General features: G+C 39.5%; 4 protein-coding genes and 1 long non-coding RNA gene across 13 annotated transcripts in view; 1 reads left to right on the plus strand and 4 right to left on the minus strand.

The window, feature by feature from the left end:
- The window catches only part of jak2a (Janus kinase 2a), a 26,595-nt gene extending 25,534 nt beyond the window's left edge, over nt 1-1,061 (plus strand). For 2 of the 3 annotated variants that reach the window (XM_083564714.1, XM_083564715.1), the window contains exon 24: nt 53-1,061. In XM_083564714.1, the coding sequence (XP_083420840.1) occupies nt 53-126 (74 nt within the window). In that variant the 3' untranslated portion in view covers nt 127-1,061. The remainder of the gene's footprint in view (nt 1-52) is intronic. The other variant, XM_083564716.1, reaches the window with a different exon arrangement.
- Nucleotides 1,062-1,802: 741 nt separating this feature from the next.
- On the minus strand, nt 1,803-3,958 carry rln1 (relaxin 1). The gene is made up of 2 exons (XM_083564740.1): nt 3,500-3,958; nt 1,803-2,307 (listed from the first exon to the last, which is right to left on the minus strand). The coding sequence occupies exons 1-2, from the start codon at nt 3,720-3,722 to the stop codon at nt 1,952-1,954; spliced, it is 579 nt and encodes a 192-aa protein (XP_083420866.1). The 5' UTR covers nt 3,723-3,958; the 3' UTR covers nt 1,803-1,951.
- Nucleotides 3,959-4,036: 78 nt separating this feature from the next.
- On the minus strand, nt 4,037-14,609 carry plgrkt (plasminogen receptor, C-terminal lysine transmembrane protein). Of its 2 annotated transcripts, none has more exons than XM_083564741.1 (5): nt 14,449-14,609; nt 13,601-13,685; nt 8,345-8,475; nt 6,942-7,051; nt 4,037-4,997 (listed from the first exon to the last, which is right to left on the minus strand). In XM_083564741.1, the coding sequence occupies exons 2-5, from the start codon at nt 13,679-13,681 to the stop codon at nt 4,870-4,872; spliced, it is 450 nt and encodes a 149-aa protein (XP_083420867.1). In that variant the 5' UTR covers nt 13,682-13,685; nt 14,449-14,609; the 3' UTR covers nt 4,037-4,869. The 2 variants fall into 2 exon arrangements, with proteins under 2 accessions (XP_083420867.1, XP_083420868.1); XM_083564742.1 differs by having other exon boundaries at nt 14,266-14,562.
- Nucleotides 12,140-13,349, minus strand: LOC310739107. The gene is made up of 2 exons (XR_014537261.1): nt 12,871-13,349; nt 12,140-12,769 (listed from the first exon to the last, which is right to left on the minus strand). It is a non-coding gene; the product is annotated as an uncharacterized lncRNA (long non-coding RNA).
- Nucleotides 14,610-16,402: 1,793 nt separating the features above from the next.
- The window catches only part of ralgds (ral guanine nucleotide dissociation stimulator), a 37,290-nt gene continuing 33,692 nt past the window's right edge, over nt 16,403-20,000 (minus strand). For all 6 annotated transcript variants that reach the window (XM_083564722.1, XM_083564720.1, XM_083564721.1 and 3 more), the window contains one exon: nt 16,403-20,000. This exon is cut by the window's right edge and continues 119 nt beyond it. In XM_083564722.1, coding sequence (XP_083420848.1) covers nt 19,944-20,000 — 57 coding nt within the window. In that variant the 3' untranslated portion in view covers nt 16,403-19,943.

A 20,000-nucleotide genomic window follows, 5' to 3' on the forward strand; every position in this document is an offset into this window, starting at 1 on the left:
GGATATGTATATTGTGATAAATGTTCCCAGTTTACTGTATAATTCCGTGCAGCAGCTCTGACAGTCGTGCGTCTCATCGCTCTGCCCTCAGGTTCATGGCGTGATGATGGCGTGCTGGACGGCTGAACCGAGTCAGAGGCCGACGTTCAGATCTCTCATTCGCTCCGTCGACTCCATCAGAGAGAGTAAAGAGGAATGAACTTCCACCACCATCATCCACCAGGGGCACCACTGTTCAGGTGTTATTAGGACACAGCCTTTAGGACTCGCCGTCATTCCTGTTTCATCTGCGGGCGAGGATTCAAACATTTCACTGATGTTTCAAAAGTGTGTGAACTTTATACTCAGGTTGTGTGTGTATGTGAGTGTGTGTGTGTGTGTGTGTGTGTGTGTGTGTGTGTGTGTGTGTGTGTGTTAAAGTGGTTTTATTCATCAGAATCTGTCAGTGTTCATCAGCTGGAGCTTTAATGGCAGCGTTTTATATAAAAAAAAAGTTGTTTAAGTCGCAGCATCACACTACACCATTATATTACACTCTGGAACAGGAAAGCGGTGTGTGTGTGTGTGTGTGTGTGTGTGTGTGTGTGTGTGTGTGTGTGTGTGTGTGTGCAAAAGCCTACTCGTCTCTGACTTGCATTAGTGCTGTGAATTCCTGATCGTTTCATTTGATTCGATTCGATTCACTGATTCACAAATTGACTCCCTCATCTTTTACATGATGATTGTTTTTTCCTTTTGCTACAAATCTTTTGATACGATCCTGTTACCATAGCGATGCCCTGTATAATGTATGGGGAGAAATCGCCCAATGATTTCTAACACATTTCGTTTTTTTTTTTTTTATACTCAACCCTTATCAGTGTGAAGTGATTCTCTACAGCGAGACGCTCAGGACAAAACAAACTTATTCTTCTTCTTGGACTGAAACTTTTTGATAGTGTATTTTTTTATTAAATATTGACGGTGTGTGTTGTATCGATAGATTTTTATATGAACATTTTGTATCCTATGTCCATGTTGTGAACAATAATAAAAAGAATAAATGGAAAAAGTGTAAGAAACAGTGACTGACAGTAATAATGTACTAAAGTAGGTTTCTTGCGTGTCTGTACTTCAATATCAAATATCAACTACATTTTGCACGTAGCGAGTCACCAATCAGGATCGAGCGCACGCTCTGTTTTACACGTGTTCTGATCGGCGCTTTGTGAATCTACTGATCACCAACATACAGTTCAGCATCAGTTCAACATCAAGCAGAACATTTAGATAGGAATAAATGATGAAGAAACTCCAGACTCGAACTCACCACAACACACGTGACCTCGTTTACACGTTTTTACTGAAGTAGTTATAAAAAAGGTTTTGTGTTCATGATGATTGTAATAGAAATCAATCAGTTTTTGAGTCATTAATATCATTCTATTAATAGATCAGTGTGCTGAGAGTCACATTCGAGTCTTTACACAGAAACTGAGGTGATTAAGTGAAGAATCTTGTGATAAAAATGATGGAAGGGAAAAACGTTTGTACTTTTACTGCAGTAATATGTCACTGTCTCTTTTACTCGACCACATGGTTTGTGTCCTTCACTGGTGTGAAATGAGTTTTTTGACTTTGGGAAATTATGCACTGCTTAAAGATGTTCATTCCTCTGCAGTGTATAATTACTATGATGTCATATGAAGAAGATTAGTGATTGGTGGACGAGTTAAAAATTAAGCCCCGCCCCTTTCAATCCAGATTTTTTTTTTGTGAATGAAATCGTGTGGTTTATAGATCAGGGATCGTCAGTTAATCAGTTCTGATAATAATATTTATTTATTTGTTTATTTGTATATCATTTATTATAATATCATACACAATATTTACAATTTGGACGTGTGTGGAGCAGCAGTAAGAGGTTCCATGTGTGACTGTGAATAAAGTTCTGGACCTCACGGCTCCGTCCTCAGCACAGGCGTCCGATGTCGTTCTTGGTGCAGCCCTGACTGCAGCAGAGCCCCGCCAGGCCCAGAGAGTAGTTACGCCTCCTCCGGTCCTCACGAAGCCAGCCGAGGTCTAAACTCCGGATTCGCTCACCCCCTAGTGGCCTGGAGAAGAAGAGCGAATCCAGCCAGCTCGTCTGCACTTGCTCAGACAATCTCGACTCGTCTCTGGGTTTCAGGTCACTGAGAGAGGAGGAGGACGAGGAGAAAGAAGGAGAGAGGCCGGAGGATCGTTTGTTTGGAGCTGCGTTGTCGTTTATCCAGCCGAGTTGATCTTCTCCATCTAACAAGGTTGGGTACGAGAGGACCAGGTCCGGATCTGAGGAATGGAGATGTTTAAGGCTGAATCATATGTCTGGGTTGAGTACCACTACATTCAGTGATGTGGGAAGTCCATGATATGATATACTGAGGTTATAGCGGATAGAAGAACTCGTTCCCTCACCAGCCTTTCTCTGAGTTAATAGTTACTGAGGAACCTGAAAGTGTAAATTCCTCTGTTCTAAAGATGTCATAGCTTTGCTTGCTATAAAGTGCTGACACTGGAGACTCCTTCTACAGCTGTTAAATAAACATCTCCTTACAGAAAACCTCTTCCATACCAGTGCTGTGAATATACCAATCTACCAATCCCTTTTATTACAGGGGAACTAGAACATGGAGGTGCTGCTTATATGTTTAAAAAGAGCTGGTGTGAGGATGAAATAAGGATTTATTTGGACGAATATAAATAATAATGTTGAGACAAATCGATTAAAGTTTAGATGAAATGGTAAAATATGAAAGAGGAAAACCTCCATCATCAGTGTTCTTATTACTTTATTATTCGGTGTCTTGTCATTAAGAATAAATGTAAGAGATTTTTCAGGGGTTTAAAGTCTTTACATTATTCAATAGAAAACTTGAAATAAAATAACACACACACACACACACACACACACATATATATATATATATATATATATATATATATATATATATATATATTTATAGATTCATAAATAATTTAACTTTCAGAGCGAGAAAAAGAGAAGGGAAACGTCTCCTGAGGGAAATCGAGAGAAAATCTTTAACGTCTTAAAAACCTGCTGGATTGATGACAGAAGCAAAAGCTGAGACTCTGAACACATCAGCAGAAGGCTAAGATGTATTACATCATGACCTCGGAGCTTAATTACTGATCATCAGTCATTAGTGCAGAAGGTCAAACTGCTGGGAAAACCGGAGATCGGAAACTGCTCCAGAGTCGCATTAATCACAACAATGCTCATTAACACAAAGACCTGATCTATCTCTATATCTCTATATCTCTCACACACACATACACACACACACACACACACACACACACACACACACACACACACACACACTACACCTGCACAAAGTACAGTTTGCTATTTCTTTTTTGTGTATCTAAAAGTTCAACATTATAGCTCTGTGTGTGTGTGTGTGTGTGTGTGTGTGTGTGTGTGTGTGTGTGTGTGTGTGTGTGTGAGAGAGAGACTCACCGTGTCCCGGGAGCTCCAGGTCGATGGCTCGTCTCCAGCGCGACCCCCCGCAGGTGAAGATGACGGCGCGGATGAACTCTCTTCCGCACAGTTTCACTCCGTAGTCGCGCTGCTGCAACCCGCGCGCGCACGCGCACACCCCACACAGCAGCACCGGGATCAGCAGCCGGGACATGGTCAGGACACGCAGCACGGACCCGCGCGTACTCACACACACACACATACACACACAAGGTGCGTGCAGATACCGGGCGAGAGAGACATCCACAGTCCATTTATAGATTATAGGACCCGGTGACGTCAGGGGAACCCGACAGAGTTTCTACTTAAGTCCCGCCCATCACCCCCCTTAAGTCCCACATTAAAACACACACACACACACACACACACACACACACACACACAAAACAGGTGAATAAATATACATATAGAAGCTATTAATATATTACACAAACAAATAGACAAACAAAAGACAGAATGATATAAACAGACAGACAGACAGACAGACAGACAGACAGACAGACAGACAGACAGACAGACAGACAGACAGGTTTATTATTTGTTCATTTGACACTGCAACATTTTACAGAATGCACCAAGAGAACAGAGAGAACTTCCTATCCATTTGTCTGTGTACACACGTGTGTGTGTGTGTGTGTGTGTGTGTGTGTGTGTGTGTGTCACAATGAGATCTCAAACAGACTGGACATGATTTCAGAGTCTTTTGAAAACACGGTTTAATCTGTAGTTTTGATAACAGTCTCAAAACAAAATCATTGTAAATAGAAATACAACCTTAAATCAAATTTATTACATACAATATTAATTTATTAACATTTAGGAAAATATCAAGTGTGACTCAAGTTGTATCTGATGAGTAGCCAATTAGCTGCATATAAGATCAAGGTGCAGTTTGTAATAGTTCAATGGATTTAGTTTGGGATTTTTTTACCCCAGTTTTGAGATTAGCCCCGCCCCTTTCCCCACCCACTCTCAAGATACATTTAAATCAGTTATGGCAGAATTTAATAATAATAAAAAAAAAAGTCTATATTGTAATTGTAGTTTACTTCAGTGGACAGTTCGGGGAAGTACATGCATAATTACACATTGCCCCATGAAATTTGTTATAAAGATTGATACAAGAAAACGAATTGAATCTCTGAAAAGTTCATTAAACTGCAAACTATCAGCCCGCTTTCAACTTTCTGACCAACACGGCGCAACTAACGCAAAAGTGGAGCACCAGCGAGCATGCTGAATTCGATCACAGAGATCAGTATCTTTATATTACATGAAGAACCTCACAGAACGTTCTTCAACAAACCCACCCCCTCCCCTCCACGACTCACCCCTGCTAACAGCGTCCCTCATTTCTCTAAGAGAGGCAGGAGGTGGGACTTCGCTCTGCGCACTCTCTCAATGCTCTCGAACGTCGGCGTTCCATGGGGCAAATTCAGCCGATCCGCTTCAGCCACCATGATGCTCTCGGCTTCTTCTGCAATCACAAAACACATCTTGGGAGTTAATAGACACCAATCGCATGAACGCTCCTTCTAGACAAATATAAATCCAAAGTAATGAGAAAATGTGGTCTAATAAAGACTTCAGGGGTTTGGGGGATTCTTTAATAGTTTATAGTAGAATATTTTATTACGGTAACGATGAGAAAACGTTCCCCCAGCTCTATTAAAATAATAAAAAAAGAAACACAAGCTAAAAAAAGAAACGATAATTGGAGCACCGAAGGAGAAAATGTTGCCGTTCTTTTACGTTCACTTTCAAATTGTCGAAGGTAAAATAAGGCGATAATTTACAGATATTTGTCTCGGTGAAGCAGAGGGTCCTGCAAAACACCAACCATCATATCGTCACTTAAGTAAAACACCACTGAATGTAGAAAACATCTGCATTTAACTTAATTTCTCAATACAAATGTCTACCAAACACACACTTTCCCTGGACAGTCAGAGAGAATTTTATTACTCATATATTATTATAATTTATTATTTAATAAATTAATTATATTAACAAACAATTTAGCATGTAGCCATTACTAACTATTACCAATAAATGTATTCCTAATGTTTATGCAAATAATTTTAATCTCTCTTGCGCTCACATCGTCACGGCAACACGTCACATTTACCTGCCCTACAACACAAAATCTGCACATTCAATGATGAAACGAGGTCATGTCAGTAAACACCCTGCACACGCTCACTGTGTCTCGGTGTGTCTCATCTGGGCCTCGTGCGTCTCAACACAGATTAATAAAGTCAGGTGACATCATTTAGAAACACGCCCCCTCTCTGACACACATGACTGCACTGAGCCCTGTGGTATTGGGTGTCAATCATTTCTGTGCTTTTTGCTCACATTTGATGATCATAATCTTATTATGAATTATTATTATAAACATTGATTAGTGTTGTATCTGATCAGGTCAAGTGATTCCAACCAGACTTTACACTTCTCGAGTTAAAACACACACACACACACACACACACACACACACACACACTCTTATTTGAAGCTAACGTGTGGATTCTGAGACGCTCAGCCGAGTGATCCATGGACTCGTAATTAAACAGGAAACATTCCCAATCGGTGGATGAACATGGAGCTTCTACTCAGGTAAAAAAACTGACTGATTGGAAAAAAGCGCAGGCCAGGAGACGTCACATCCCTCTGTAAATCAGAGCACGTCACCTCACGTGGCTCAGCGGTTTACGCATAAATGAGCAACTCAGGAACTATTAAGATGGATTTGGACTGCGTTTATTATAGTTTTCTACAATAACTTAGGACTGCAATTTGCATGAACATTTCTGCATGTAAGAGTCCATCACTAAACAGAACACCTCAACCTTAAAGCTTCAGAAGACACCATTTGGCCGACTTGAACGCATCGTAAACATTATAATCTCTTTATTATAAAACACGACAGGCCTCGTCATTTATTCCGTTTACAGGAAAAATAATCACAGAGGAATCGTGAAAGACTTTTCAAGTGCTTTCCATTCGTGTTGATTAAATTAATAACATGGTGGCGTGGCCCTGAGGGGTTTCACTCCCACCACTATTTCATACATCATAAGACCTCATTAACAGCTAAATGTGCACTGCGTTTCATAGAATAGTCAGAGCACTTCAGCAGGACTTTCTGAGAGGCACAGGGGGAGACACCTGAACACAGAAGCTCGTAACAGGATTAATGCAGCTCCTGAACCTATAATCATGAATCACACACTTGAAGCGGCTCAAGTGACTCAAACCTTCTGAGTTAATTAAATGAGTTCAGGAAGGAAGGACGGAGGTGAGGAACCATAGTTCAGACTTCGTTACAGAGTAACTGGAGGAACTTTGTACTTTTTAATGTGAAGTATTAGAGATAAAGGCACCTTCATGCTGCCACTGAAATCGAGGACTTTTTACGCACCTCTCATACGGTGGATGAAAGATCCGTACGCCATGTCCACCTGATACGCCAGGATGAAGCTCAGTGGTACCATCGGTGCGAACAGACCCGGTTTCCTCCTCTTTATAGCTCTGTGGAAATACACAGCAAACACATCAGCCTCATCTGCAGGAGCATCAAATGATCAGGGAAAGTTTGATTGTCCTTCAGATCTTCCTTAAGTTCACAATTAGAGGAAAGAAAATAACAGAAAATAGACGAGTTAGTCAGATAGGGAACATGGCCAAAAGTTTGTGGACACCTGAGCGTAAGACTACTGTAGGTGTTTTTGAACATTCAATTCCACATGTAGTCCCCACTCGCCCTTATACTAACTTCCACTCTTCTGGGAAGATGTTCCACTGATTTCGGTGTATGCTTGTGGTTCATGAAGCTGAGCTCTATATCAGGCCACTCAAGATCTTCCACTCCAAACCATGTATAGAAGCTCTTCATGGAGCTGGCTTTGTGCACAGGGGTATTGTCATGCAGGAACAGGTTTTGGGGGTTTCTAGAGTAAGTAAAGAGAGAATTTCAAGCACCACATCCAAAGACGTCCGATACAATCGTGTCCCCCCCCAACTTTGTGCTAACAGTTTGGGAAAGAACCACATCTGGACTTTTTGTCCATGTAGTGAAGGTGAAACTTTTTTTTATTAAACTTTAAATGAACCAAAAATGATGGATTTATCATGACTTAGTGACTGTGACTACTCCAAAGTTTAAATTTCCTCAATGTAATATTAATTTTCCTTTACAATTATTAAGAACATGTACATTTTATAATACATTTGTTATCAGTTGGTTAATAATGTATCTGTTGGGGAATTTTTGTCAATCAAAATAGACATAGAAAGTTCATTATACCTGTATGAAGATTTTTCTTTTATAAAAACTGTCTAAAAAAATTATTGATTATTATATCCATTATATAATTTATAAATTGAACAACAAATTACAAAATGTTAAACTATAATTGATGTTATCAATATCATTAAATAATTTGATGTTTCTGTACCAGACACCATCTGACAGACGGCACCATCACTGCGTCAGATCCATGTGTTTGTATGGATCTAAGCTGAACTTTTTGCATTCGTTCGTGACTATTATGATTGATTTGATATTTCTTGTAAATAGACCTTGAGTAACTTCTACATTTCCTTCTCATGAAGCTTCACGAACACCTTATTAACTCAAAGCCTTTAATACTGCTCGAGATTATTTGAGTAAATTCTATTAACAGGAAAGAAAGAAAAGGTCATCCAGATGCAAAATCTGTGATGTAAAGCATCCCTGTGTCGTGGTGTGAGTGTGTGTGTGTGTGTGTGTGTGTGTGTGTGTGTGTGTGTGTGTGTGTGTGTGTGTGTGGCTGGCTGGCTGACCCAGTGCTCAGGCCGACTGCAGCCAGGGCGAAAAACGACCCGAAGTATTTAAGAAATTCTCTGGACCAGGCGATCTGCATGGCCATCTGTCGCTCTCGCATCTCGTTCTGCATGAGGATCTGACGCTCCATCTACAAAACCACACACACACACACACACACACACACACACACACACACACACACACACACACACACACACACACACACACACACACACACACACACACTAAGAGTGTGTTCTCCATCTCCAACTCGTTTACAGAAAGTGAATTAAACATGCTTCATGAGACTGTAAAACTGCAGAAATGACGTGTTCTGGAGATTTGGGCCGAAAAAACAATCAGAAGCGAAATTAACTTTTAAATGCAACGCTGAAAATGTTCCAAATTCCTTATTTAGATCATTATGATATATCGAGCATCGGCTCTGCGTTCTCTGTTTTCGCAAACGTGGCGGACAGACGTTCACGAGAGCGGAAGAATGGAAGTTTTGTTCCATGCGTTAACGATCATATTCCTGTCAAACATTCAAATTTAACCATTTCATGCTTTAAACCAGACCAAAAACGTAACAAAAGTATTTCAACTCGACCGAAGTGGACGTCTAGATGTCTGCTAGTGTCACGCTCAAGGAAATGAAACGTGTATTTAACATTCTACGTTAAAGTGCTTGAAATTGCAGGGCACGTGTTTGTGCCTGACTGGGACACACGTCTCCGCTCACTGACTCATCCTGACACTTGTTCTGCCTTTCACAAAAACGTCAACGTCTCTTTTTATTACATCTTATTCATGCGTTAATTTCTTCCCTTAAACAGTCATCTCATTACATCACCACCCGAAGCGACTCTGAAGAAAGAGGTGAGAAGAAACACTGAGTGGGTGAGAGTGGAAAAAATACACCTTCTGTTATTCTGTTCTACACCTTGTGTGTTTTCACAATAAATCAATTACGTTATTGCAGTTACAAGTAGAACAAGACAAGCAAATGTTGACCTTCACCATTAAACTGTAAAATCATGTTATTGTTCTGATTGCGTTGTGATTAAACCATCAGGAATCAGAAACAGAGCAGAGCAGCGCTGAAGCTTTGGGGAAGTTAAAGCTGATATATATATATATAAAAAGTGTTATATACTTGTAAGTATCTCAGTTTTACAGGTAATTAAATAAACGTTGGACAAAATCAAATTAATTTCCAAAAAAAACTTTGTTTGCGGTTTGTATCCATTTGATTTATTTATATTTCAATCAAATCAAATCAAATCTTATTTGTCACATACACATACATACAGGTTACGACATGCAGTGAAATGCTTTTTTTCCCTAAAAAAAAAGAGAGTGTTGTTTTGTAAATATGTGCAGTTAGTAATTATCAGTACTTAAGTAACTGCTTATTTCAGTTTAATGATGATCTTGTTAGTTGCTTTAAATATTTTAATTTCCCAAAAAAAAACCAAATTCCTTAAATAATTTATTATTTCCGTATAAACAAAAGTATAAAGAAAAGTTGATCTACTTCCAATCGAATGCCTTCACTGTCTCACAGCTGAAACTGCAGGAGCTGATCTGGTCTTCAATGTTCAGATATTGAAGAATTTATTTATATTTTAATATATGTTTATACAGGGTTGCTAGGCAACAGGAAGACTATGGTTAATTACAATGTCCAAGATGTTGAGCTTTTCGTTGGGAGTGACGAGGATGGACAGGATTAGAAATGAGTTTATCAGAGGGACATGGGGTATATTGGGACATGTGCAGAGGAGGGACATGGGGTATATCAGTAGGAGAATGCTGAGGATGGAGACACCAGGAAGGAGGAAAAGAGGAAGATCAAGGAGGAGATTCATGGATGTGGTGAGGGAAGACATGCAGGTAGTTGGTGTGGAAGAGGCAGATGTAGAGGACAGGGGGGCATGAAGACAGAGGATCCGCTGTGGTGCCCCCTAATGGGAGAAGCTGAAAGAAGAAGAAGAAGAAGACAATGTCCAACTTCATCTTAACTGAAGTTAAAGTATGATGAGTGGAAAAGTTGCACACTACAGTCAGGGCTGATAAAAACTCTATCCAACATGCTTAGCACCAAACACTAAAAGAACCAAACACTAAATAAAAACAATGACATCTAATCTGCATCACATGATGTGAACTTCTGCTGTCAGAATTTGTGCATACTTTCTGTTATGTCAAAAATAATTTCCCAACTCAATAAAAGTTGAGAGAAAACGTGCGAGTGGATCATAATAGCCGGTGACGTGTGGGGTAATGGACATCACAGATGAAGCATCCACACTACACTGTCACACGTAATGGAAAAAAGAAAATCTTGTCACTTAAATGGTCCCTCAAGTGAGCGTCTTTGTCCCCTGACTGACAGCGACTCATTTTCAGGGTCACAGAAGGACAAAAACAGACTAAAAGATTATTATTATTGTAATTACGCTGATGGCATTTTTTCAGTCTCCACATTCTTCTCCTCCATTTATTTCCACTCTCTTGTATTTATGACGTTTTGTATACTTCAATAAAATGCATCTACTTTTACTATAAATCCTGATTTATACTTCTGCAATGTGGAACATTTCTATCACACAATCACAGATTTAATACTACAGATAAAATAGCACTAAATTCAGTTTTAATGACGTGAGATATGAGATACAGAAGGTATGAAACTGTAATATAAATATGCAGGATGCAGATTCTATAGTCACCTTTTTTAACACCGAACAAAAGTATTGGGACACCTGAGTTTCCATCCCCAGTGTTTCTTCTCCAAAACAATGTTGGAGACACACAATTGTATGAGATGTTGGTGTACAGAACCAAGAAAGTAAGAAATACACGGAGGATATTGAGATAAATACAATCCGGTGGAATGCAACTGCGTCACCGATCCTGAACCTAAACAAACACATGCGATCGGCACCCCGTCGGTGATCAATCAAGTCTTTATGAGTGTTAATACGGAGGAAACAGCTGCGCGGTTTATAATCCGCCCTTCATCGAGTGGAAGAAATCCTGGTGTTATAATATCGCAGATCACAGCTGCTCACCGCCTCACGGCCACAGATCAATCAAACAACATCACATTATCCCCAGTGTAAAATGAGGCTGGAAAACAAGCCTTTTACACTCTGATTGGCAATAAGAGTGAGCGGGTTACACCTCGTCCCTGCGGGGGACGGAAATCATCAACACGGTTTTAACCAGCAAAACTCTGCATCCTCGTGTCGATTTCTGGGGAAACGAACAGGAAGAAATGGATGAATTGTTCGTAAAAAACAACACAGCTTTTATTACGGTCGTGATTTTTTTGTGCACTTTATAAAGTTTCAAATAGGAAGGAATTCTTATTTATTTATATATATATATATTTTTTTTTTTTTTTTCTTTTCATTTTGATTAATTAGATTGAACAGAGCGTTCACATTTAATTATATAGTGGCATACTCAATACTCCATAATTATATAGTGGCAGCGCCACAATTATTGGCACCCTTGATGTAGATAAAAAGCATTATTGGTGTTAATGGTTGATTTGTAGTGCTATAAAATGGTGTTATAAATGTGCTTTGTGAGGGTTGATAAAGAAAAAAAAACGTAACTTTAGCTAATGAACTAAATTTCTAGTAAACTGCACATTCCTAAAGAATATAAAAACGTCTGATGAAAGATGCTCCATGTCTGGACTGAACTTCAGTAGATTCTTGATGATGATAAAATTCTACCTGCATATTTATATTATTTTTAATTATACAATAAGGTGTTGACACTTCTAGATACGTGTGTGTGCTTCGCCGTTCTCTTCGTATGCTTCTAAAATATCAAGTTCACTTGCTGGCATCAGACACATGCAGACAAAAAGTTATTCATATGTACGTTTAATTCTTATATTTATACCATTGAGGCACTTTTGCTGTAAGGTGCAGTAAAAACAAAAAAGAAGAAAAAAAAACCCCACAACCCCGTATTAATATAACCGATCGATTCTTCGATACTCAGTGGTGAAAACAAAGCAGTCAGAAAATATCAGAAACAATCCACAGCGATTATTTGTGGATAAACAGATAATAGAGCTAAAAGAAAATGTCACGTTATTTTTATCTGTACAGCAAAACAAAACATTTAAATATCTTCAGTTGTTCTCAGTACAACAAAGACGAGAAATACGGTTCCTTATACAGCATTATTATTGCTATTAACCTTCTATAAACATCAATACACCAAATATTTACAGAACTTTTGTAAACATTACAATTACTTTTTTGTTTTCTCCATTAAAGGATGTCTAAAGTAATGAGCCAACTGGACATATCGTGATTTATCTCTGTCAATATATTGCTCCACCCTTAAAACGTGCCAATTTAAATGTCTACAAATTAGACTTCCTCCGTCTGTCACCTGAATACAGAAATCACCTTAATAGAGCTCAGAAGACTTTATATTACAGATTGTGTTTTAATACGGTTCCTGTGAAAAGTGTGGAAACACCGAGTGTTGTATCGTGTGTGAGAGACACCTTCATGTTCCTTTTGTTTCTAAACAACAAACTCGGTGATGTTACAATCTGAAGATTCACTCAGAGCAAACAAATCTATAAATCTCCAGATGTTCCACTTTCATGAAGAACAGCTTCCCACACTCTCAACATCTGGACACTTCATTTCTCCAAACGTTCAGCTGAAATTCTTTGCTGTGTCTCTTGTAAAGCTCTCCAAAGATGTTCTTCACTGGTTGGATGTTTCTTGTTCATCTCAGAGCAGTTCAGTAGGATTGAGATGCGGTGACTGGGCAGGTGGTTCCATGAAAGATTTCACTCCAGACGACTCTCTGAATAACACATACAGAACTCAGACGTGCGCTTCGGCTCAGTCCAGACGGAACTGCATGGTGATGAAGAGTGGAATGGGAGCCATGTTGGTTCACTTTCAATTTCTGGAACCTTCTCTGCTCCAAAACAACCCCAAACATTTAAACTTCCACCTCCATGTGTGAGGGTGGGGGTGAGGGCGTCTGATCGCATCACTCTCCTGTTCTCCGTCTTACACACGTTCTTCTGGTAGACAAAAATCTCCCATTTGGACTCCACAGAACTTCCTCCACTCATTCACTCTCACATTACTGCGTGTTTCTGCCTTCGAGTTTGTTGCATAGAAACAAAAGGAACATGGATGTGTCTCAAAAACCATAAAGTCCAGGAGTTTCAAAACTTTACACAGATGTTGTATATCAGTCATTTTTTAACCTACCTGGAGTCTGGAGTTGTGCAGCATGAACTCCTGCTGCTTCTTAATATTTTGCTCCATGACCTTTGACACAATAATACCCATTCTCCTGAAACATGGAGAAACATAGGAGTTATACAGTCGTTCCCTCACCAGCTTCACATTATTCTTCTCCTCAGGTTATTAAGACATTAGGACACCGACGCTGGAGACTCCTTCTACACTCCTTACATAAACATCTCCTTACTTCAAGAAACCACCACCATGTCTACGTGTTTACAATGACACTGTGCACGTATCAGACCGAGCGTATGGATATAAACCCACACCATCACCTGAGCTGCAGTTATGGACAACTAATCAATACCTTCTGACCAATCAGGATGCAGAATTCAACAACATGAGCTAATTAATCAATTTTGTGTTGTTTTTGTTTATGGTACCTGGTGTTGTCCTGTAGCAAGTTAAAGCCACTTTTTCTATTTATTTGTTTGTAAATTTGATATTAAATCATTGATCTATTATAGAACAAACTTTTAGATTTACCTGTCTGTTTTTACCTGACTGACAGGTTACATCCGACCAAATATTAATATCCTGAATAACTAGACAAATATTTAACCAGGTAAATCAGGTAAAAGTACAAACTTAATAAAAATATTTGATTAACAATCGAAACAACATCTTACCAGAAGGTTAAAACTCATACTTTATTTGTATATTTTGTATTTATTTATCAGTAAACTCTGACTGAATACTCCTGCCTGAGGTAACCGGGTCCTGAAGTTAGCATACATGCTAATCTGTTCGGAGCGCGAGAACGGGCGCGTTCTTAATCACGGAAACGCACAACCTTAAAGAAATGACAATACCTGAGTGATTTAAGACGATAAAATAATCAAATGTTTTTCCACACTTTAGACTTCAATGAGACACAGAAGTAAAGAGAGAGAGTGTGTGTGTGTGTGTGTGTGTGTGTGTGCGCGCGTGCGCGTGCCTGAGGCGGGACTGACTCAAACAGTTTTGTCATTCGTATTCGGACTAATCCCGCCCCATCCGTTGCGATTGGTCCAAACGGTCTCATGTCCTACGATGTGATTGGCTGTCCAAAGATCAATCAAGAAATGTCATACTGACGCAGAGAGAGTTTATAAAACTAAACTAAACTAAAACCCCGCTGTTTTTAAACTTCAGTACAATTTTTTTTACACTTTTATAGAACTTTTTTCAAGATTTCCTTTTCTTTATTTTATTCATTACTTAACCAAATAGAGTATCAGAACATTAAATACCTACCTTTCTTTTTTTGCCAGTTTTTATAAATAAAATTAATCTTTTTGTTGTTGTTGTTTTTGTTACTTTATTACTGTATAAACAACACCAACTTAAAACTTTATTTGTATTGTTTATCAGTTACATTTCCCACCCTCTTTTATCAAACTATTGTACTAACTATCAATCCCTCCATCTATCTACAGTCTATCTTTTATGTAACATGATGATTGGGGTTTAGGATTCTTGACATCCTGGAGAAGTGCAGTAGAAAAGTGCTGCATCACACAGGAATCTCATATAGTGAGAATGAATATCATCACTAAAGTGAGAAACCCAATGAACACAATTCAACACGTCTCCTTTCACTGTAGCTGCAGCTGCACTGCCCACATACATCATCATCTCCAGCAGAAGCATCGATATTCACCTCATCACATCACCCCGGGCTTCCCTGGGTTTTTGTGCATTTATTCTGTTGTACATTACGTTTTTTCTGGGGATTTTAAATGAAGGCAAATTGTGAGTTTTTGTGCAAATTATACAGGAAAGAAGACATTTAGCAACTGTTTTGAAGTGTTTTGGAGACCTTTCCTCACCATGTCCAGCTTTTCTTGAAAAGTCTGTCTTGTAAATGTCCTGGTAAGTGTATCTGTGATTAAATCAGTTTATTTTCCTCTGTCGGGTTTTAAATCCACACATATATATTTGAGATTTTGTGGATAAAGACTTTACTGATCTTCTAGTTTTATTTCCTGTCTCTACCAATGTATTTTTATTGTTATGAGTGTTCATGTGTAAAAAATTACCCAAAACGATGCACTGAACTCAAACACGGCTTTTTAATTCTCCTACATTGAAGTAATGAAATGATTTGATGAGGTGTGTAAATGAAAAGGGGAAGCAGGAACCTGCACAGAATACAGGACTCAAAGTAGCACACTAAAGTCTGGGGTAGTTATAGAGCGCCATCTTGTGGTAGAATTTGCATCATGAGCAGAATAATTAGTATTCCTCAAAAGAGGGGTAGAATTGCAGTTTAATGCCATTTCAATAAATTAACACTATTCTGACAAAAACTTACATCATCATACATGAATATAGTGTCCCACATTACCCTTCACCCCCCCCCCCCCAGCTGTTCCCACCATTGCCCTTTCCACTTTAGCAGCAACGTCCCAAAATGGCCACCCCACTTTAAATCTGTATCCCACCATGGCCACCCCACTCTGGCTCTGTGTCCCACCATGGTCACTTCACTTTAAATCTGTGTCCCACCATGGCCACCCCACTCCAAATCTGTGTCCCTCAATGGCCACCCCACTCCAGCTCTGTGGCCCACCATGGCCACCCCACTTTAACTCTGTCCCACCATTGCCACCCCACTGTATCAATTTGTCCCAAAAGGGCCATCCTTCTGTAGTGATTTGTCTCACATTGCCCACCCTACTCTTGTCTTGTGTCCCACCATGGCCCCACCCACCATTTTTCCCCCATAGTTTAGAATAAACCATTATATGTGGAATTTTTTAAAAGAGAAAAAAAGAGCAGAAATTTCTTACACACTCTGTTTAATAGGTGTTTTTTCTCTCCAACACTAGAAACAGTAAAGTCAGGTGGGCGTGGGGTGGCAATATCAAAATGAAAACCGTCGTACAAAAAAATCGACACGAGACAAACGGAGAACAGGAAGTGGATGAAGAGTTGGAGTTACAGCGGTATAGAAACCTCGCAGCCGTATATACTCAATATTTACATATATATTCATTTGTAAATTACAAGGAGAAGAAAAAACAAAATGTACAATGCTGCAAAAAAATATTTACAAATTTAATAAATAGTGGAGCGAGCACCCACACACACACACACACACACACACACACACACACACACACACACACACTCACAGAGAAAACAAAAGCCAAGCTACAACAAATATTTAATGTACAAAAATTACAAAATGAACCTAAAAAAAAATCATGTTAATATATTGTTAGTTTCTTTTCCTTTTTAAGTAAAAAGCGCAATGACACCAGCATGATGAGTGTATGAGTGTGTGTGGGTATGATATGAAGTTTGTTCGTTCTATATAAAGTGTGTGTGTGTGTGTGTGTGTGTGTGTGTGTTCTCGTGAACAGGCATTGTTCTTGAGTCATTAAGTGTTACATGATATTTCTGTAAAATGATCTGTAAGATCTTTGGCCCTTTTTTGCCACATATAATTCATACACACACACACACACACACACACACACACACACACACACACACATGCAAAATCACACAGTTGCTGAAATCTCGGTAGGTGTATGGTCCGAAAGCCTCATCTTGACTTTAAAGGGAGTGTAACAGGATTGGGGCGCAGCCTGAACATTCAGTCTTTATCTTACGTTTCAGATCTTTAGTCTCTCCAAAACTACGTAATGTCCTACAAAACACACACTCCCACTAAGGACTGTAAAACACCAAGCTGACCTTTAATAAAGTAAACAACTCTTCACACCAACAGGGGGCAGCGACCTCTTCATTTGATGTTCTATTAGTGTCACGCTAGTTAAAGCGGCAGTATGTAACTTGCAGGGTTTTCAGTGTCCGTGTCTAATCGGTGTCTAGCAGCTGTTACATCAGTACTGTCTACTTAATGCCGGCAATTTGTACTTTGGTACTCATTTTTAAACAGTACTAAATATGTCATAATTGTACCTTTAATGTTCTACTCAGTGACATGATTTCTAAAGCAGCAGTATGCAAACTGTAGCAGAATCCTATAGAACTGTACTGAAGCAAACTGACCTAATTGTTATTGTTAACAGTAAGTTAAAGTGCTGCTGAACTACTCTACTCACTGCACTGGATTCTGAAACACAATCCTCTAACGCTCTACTAGTTTTTCCAGACTTAAAGCAGCAGTAAGCATTTTGGAGCATATTCTTCTTGTGCTGCAGCACTGTTTCCATATTTAAAGTGGAGGTAAGCAAGTTGTAACAGGATTCTCTATGTTTCCACTGATTAAAGATTTGTAACAGGATCCTACAGAACTGTACTACTGAGTGCAGTGCTATTTAAAGCAGCAGTATGCAATTTGGGACACAGGCCAAAAATATCTTACCTTCAGCTTAGTGCCACACTATTAAAGGTTCATAAAATTTGTAATACTTTGATCATATATTTCTAAGAAAATGTTCATTTTTTAAATCGTTTTACAGATTCTATTCAGCCAATCAGAGAGCTGCCTGACAATGAGAGACACGCCCACGATAACTCCAAGTCCCTGGTCAGCTTGGTGTTTTAGAGCAGCCCAATTTCTAAAGATTATGACATCACAACAAACTTATTAGGTTATACTGTTTCTGTTCTCTCGCCCTCCCGTTAGTGTGTTTATTTCATGTCAGCAGGTTTTATTCTCGTGTTCCACGTTTGAGTTCAAACAAACTTCATTCACAAAGAATCGCTTTTATTTTCAAATAAATTTTTTTTCAATCATTTCCAGATCGACCAATCACGTGGCTCCGAGAGACTCGCCAGGAAGTCGTTATAACCGCGGTGCAGGTCGGCGTTCCCTGTGATCGATCGCGTTGGCTCTGGCTTTGCACGTTGAGTAGCATGCTAGCGTGTCAGCAGGGGTCATCGCCGTGACGTTACGTGATGTGACGTGAAAGGGTCGTAAGGACACACGTCGTAGCGATATGATACATTCATTATGTTCATTTGTTAATTCATTCATAATGCAGTTATTACGTTACGTTCTTTTTTTTTTTTTTTTTTACAAAAATTGTTAAACTAATGACCAAGAAAAAAAAAAAAAGATTTGGCTCGTTAGTAGTAACATCTGTCCTGGAAAAAAAATTTGTGCTACCATTTTTTTAATTTCATTCTTTTTTTCCGCCACAGACACGTTTCTGACCCCTGCACTCTCAGCCTCGTCTGTCCGACTTCTTTAGCATCAATAGACTTTAAAACGATCACCTGCGATTTCACCTGCAGGACGGCCTCAGCGTTAATTAGCACCAATTAGAGGGAAGGAAAAGCAAAAAACACGCAATAATAAACGAGACGCGAGGACAATGCGTTTTTTTCCGGACTGTAAGACGCTTTCGGGTATAAAACAAATTTATTGTCAAATAAATATCGATGCCAATGTTGCGTTTTTTTTTTTGTTGTTGTTGTGTAGAACTCGCACTAGTGCTTTAACTCCCCCTAGTGGTACAGTCTGGTTAGAGCATGTGGAGCTTTTTATTCTATTAGTGTTACTATACTATACTAATTCTTTTTTTATTTACTTTCTGTTTTAAATGTCCAACGTGTGAATGATCTAGCAGTAGCGGTGATGATGAATTCGCATGGCTAGCTGGCGTACTCCTATTTGTTATTTACAATACTGCCATTAATTGATGAAATGAAAGAAATGCTAGCTAACCTGAAGCGTCTGTTGATACGCAGTTGTAAAATAAAAACAGATATTTAGCAGACTGAGCTGAAGGTTAGAGGTCTTGCAGTCCGGAGAAGGTGGAGAAGAGTGGAGTGAGAGGAGTGTTCTGTTGTTCGTCGTTAGCTGTAATGCCCTTTTTAAACAAAAAAAGACGCATGAGCGTAGACACGAGACAAAAAATATCTTCGTTTCTCATTTAAAGAGCTGAAAAAAGTCCAGAAAAACTCAGCAGGTTCCTCCGTCTCGTTAGTTTCTGTGAAATGTAAAGACCGGACGCCGGGACGAGCGCTCAACTCGCGTTCACCGAACTTTCGCTCGGAACATGAAGCGCGTCGTTTTGTTTTAAGACGCTTTTAAAAGTAACACCAGGTCACGTGTCCGCCGCTCCGAGCCGTCCTTGATCTGGCAGTGAAGGCTGTCTCACAGCGCTCAAACAGGAAGTGACCTTTTTGATAGCAACTCAGGAAGTGATCCCACCCCCTTCACAGACGGCACAGGAAGTGACCTCGCCGCTAGAAGGCGGCTCTCAGGAGTCTGTAAACGTGAGCGCAGCAGCAGCGTCGCGTTTAAACGCCTCCCTGGAGCTGGCAGTGACGTTTATTCCCCTCCCAGTCTTTAAGGCTTGACGTAGCCACAAGCCCTGTGGGATTATGGGAGTCTGAGTTTTCAGAAGATGCCCTTAGCGATCCTCAGGCCTTTCTGCTTCATGCGAGGCAGCGTGGA

This window comes from Silurus aristotelis, assembly GCF_946808225.1.
Source record: "Silurus aristotelis genome assembly, chromosome: 16".
NCBI lineage: Eukaryota > Metazoa > Chordata > Actinopteri > Siluriformes > Siluridae > Silurus > Silurus aristotelis.

Bases quoted from the DNA above. Each gene is read 5' to 3' on its own strand.
- rln1 (XM_083564740.1), bottom strand. From the start codon at position 3,722: ATGTGTGTGTGTGTGAGTACGCGCGGGTCCGTGCTGCGTGTCCTGACC. The intron at 2,308-3,499 runs GTGAGTCTCTCT...TCCATTCCTCAG, and splicing joins CCTGGAGCTCCCGGGACACG to ATCCGGACCTGGTCCTCTCG.
- plgrkt (XM_083564741.1), bottom strand. From the start codon at position 13,681: ATGGGTATTATTGTGTCAAAGGTCATGGAGCAAAATATTAAGAAGCAG. The intron at 8,476-13,600 runs GTAGGTTAAAAA...GTGGTTTTGTAG, and splicing joins TGCACAACTCCAGACTCCAG to ATGGAGCGTCAGATCCTCAT. The intron at 7,052-8,344 runs GTCAGCCAGCCA...GTATTTCCACAG, and splicing joins GCAGTCGGCCTGAGCACTGG to AGCTATAAAGAGGAGGAAAC.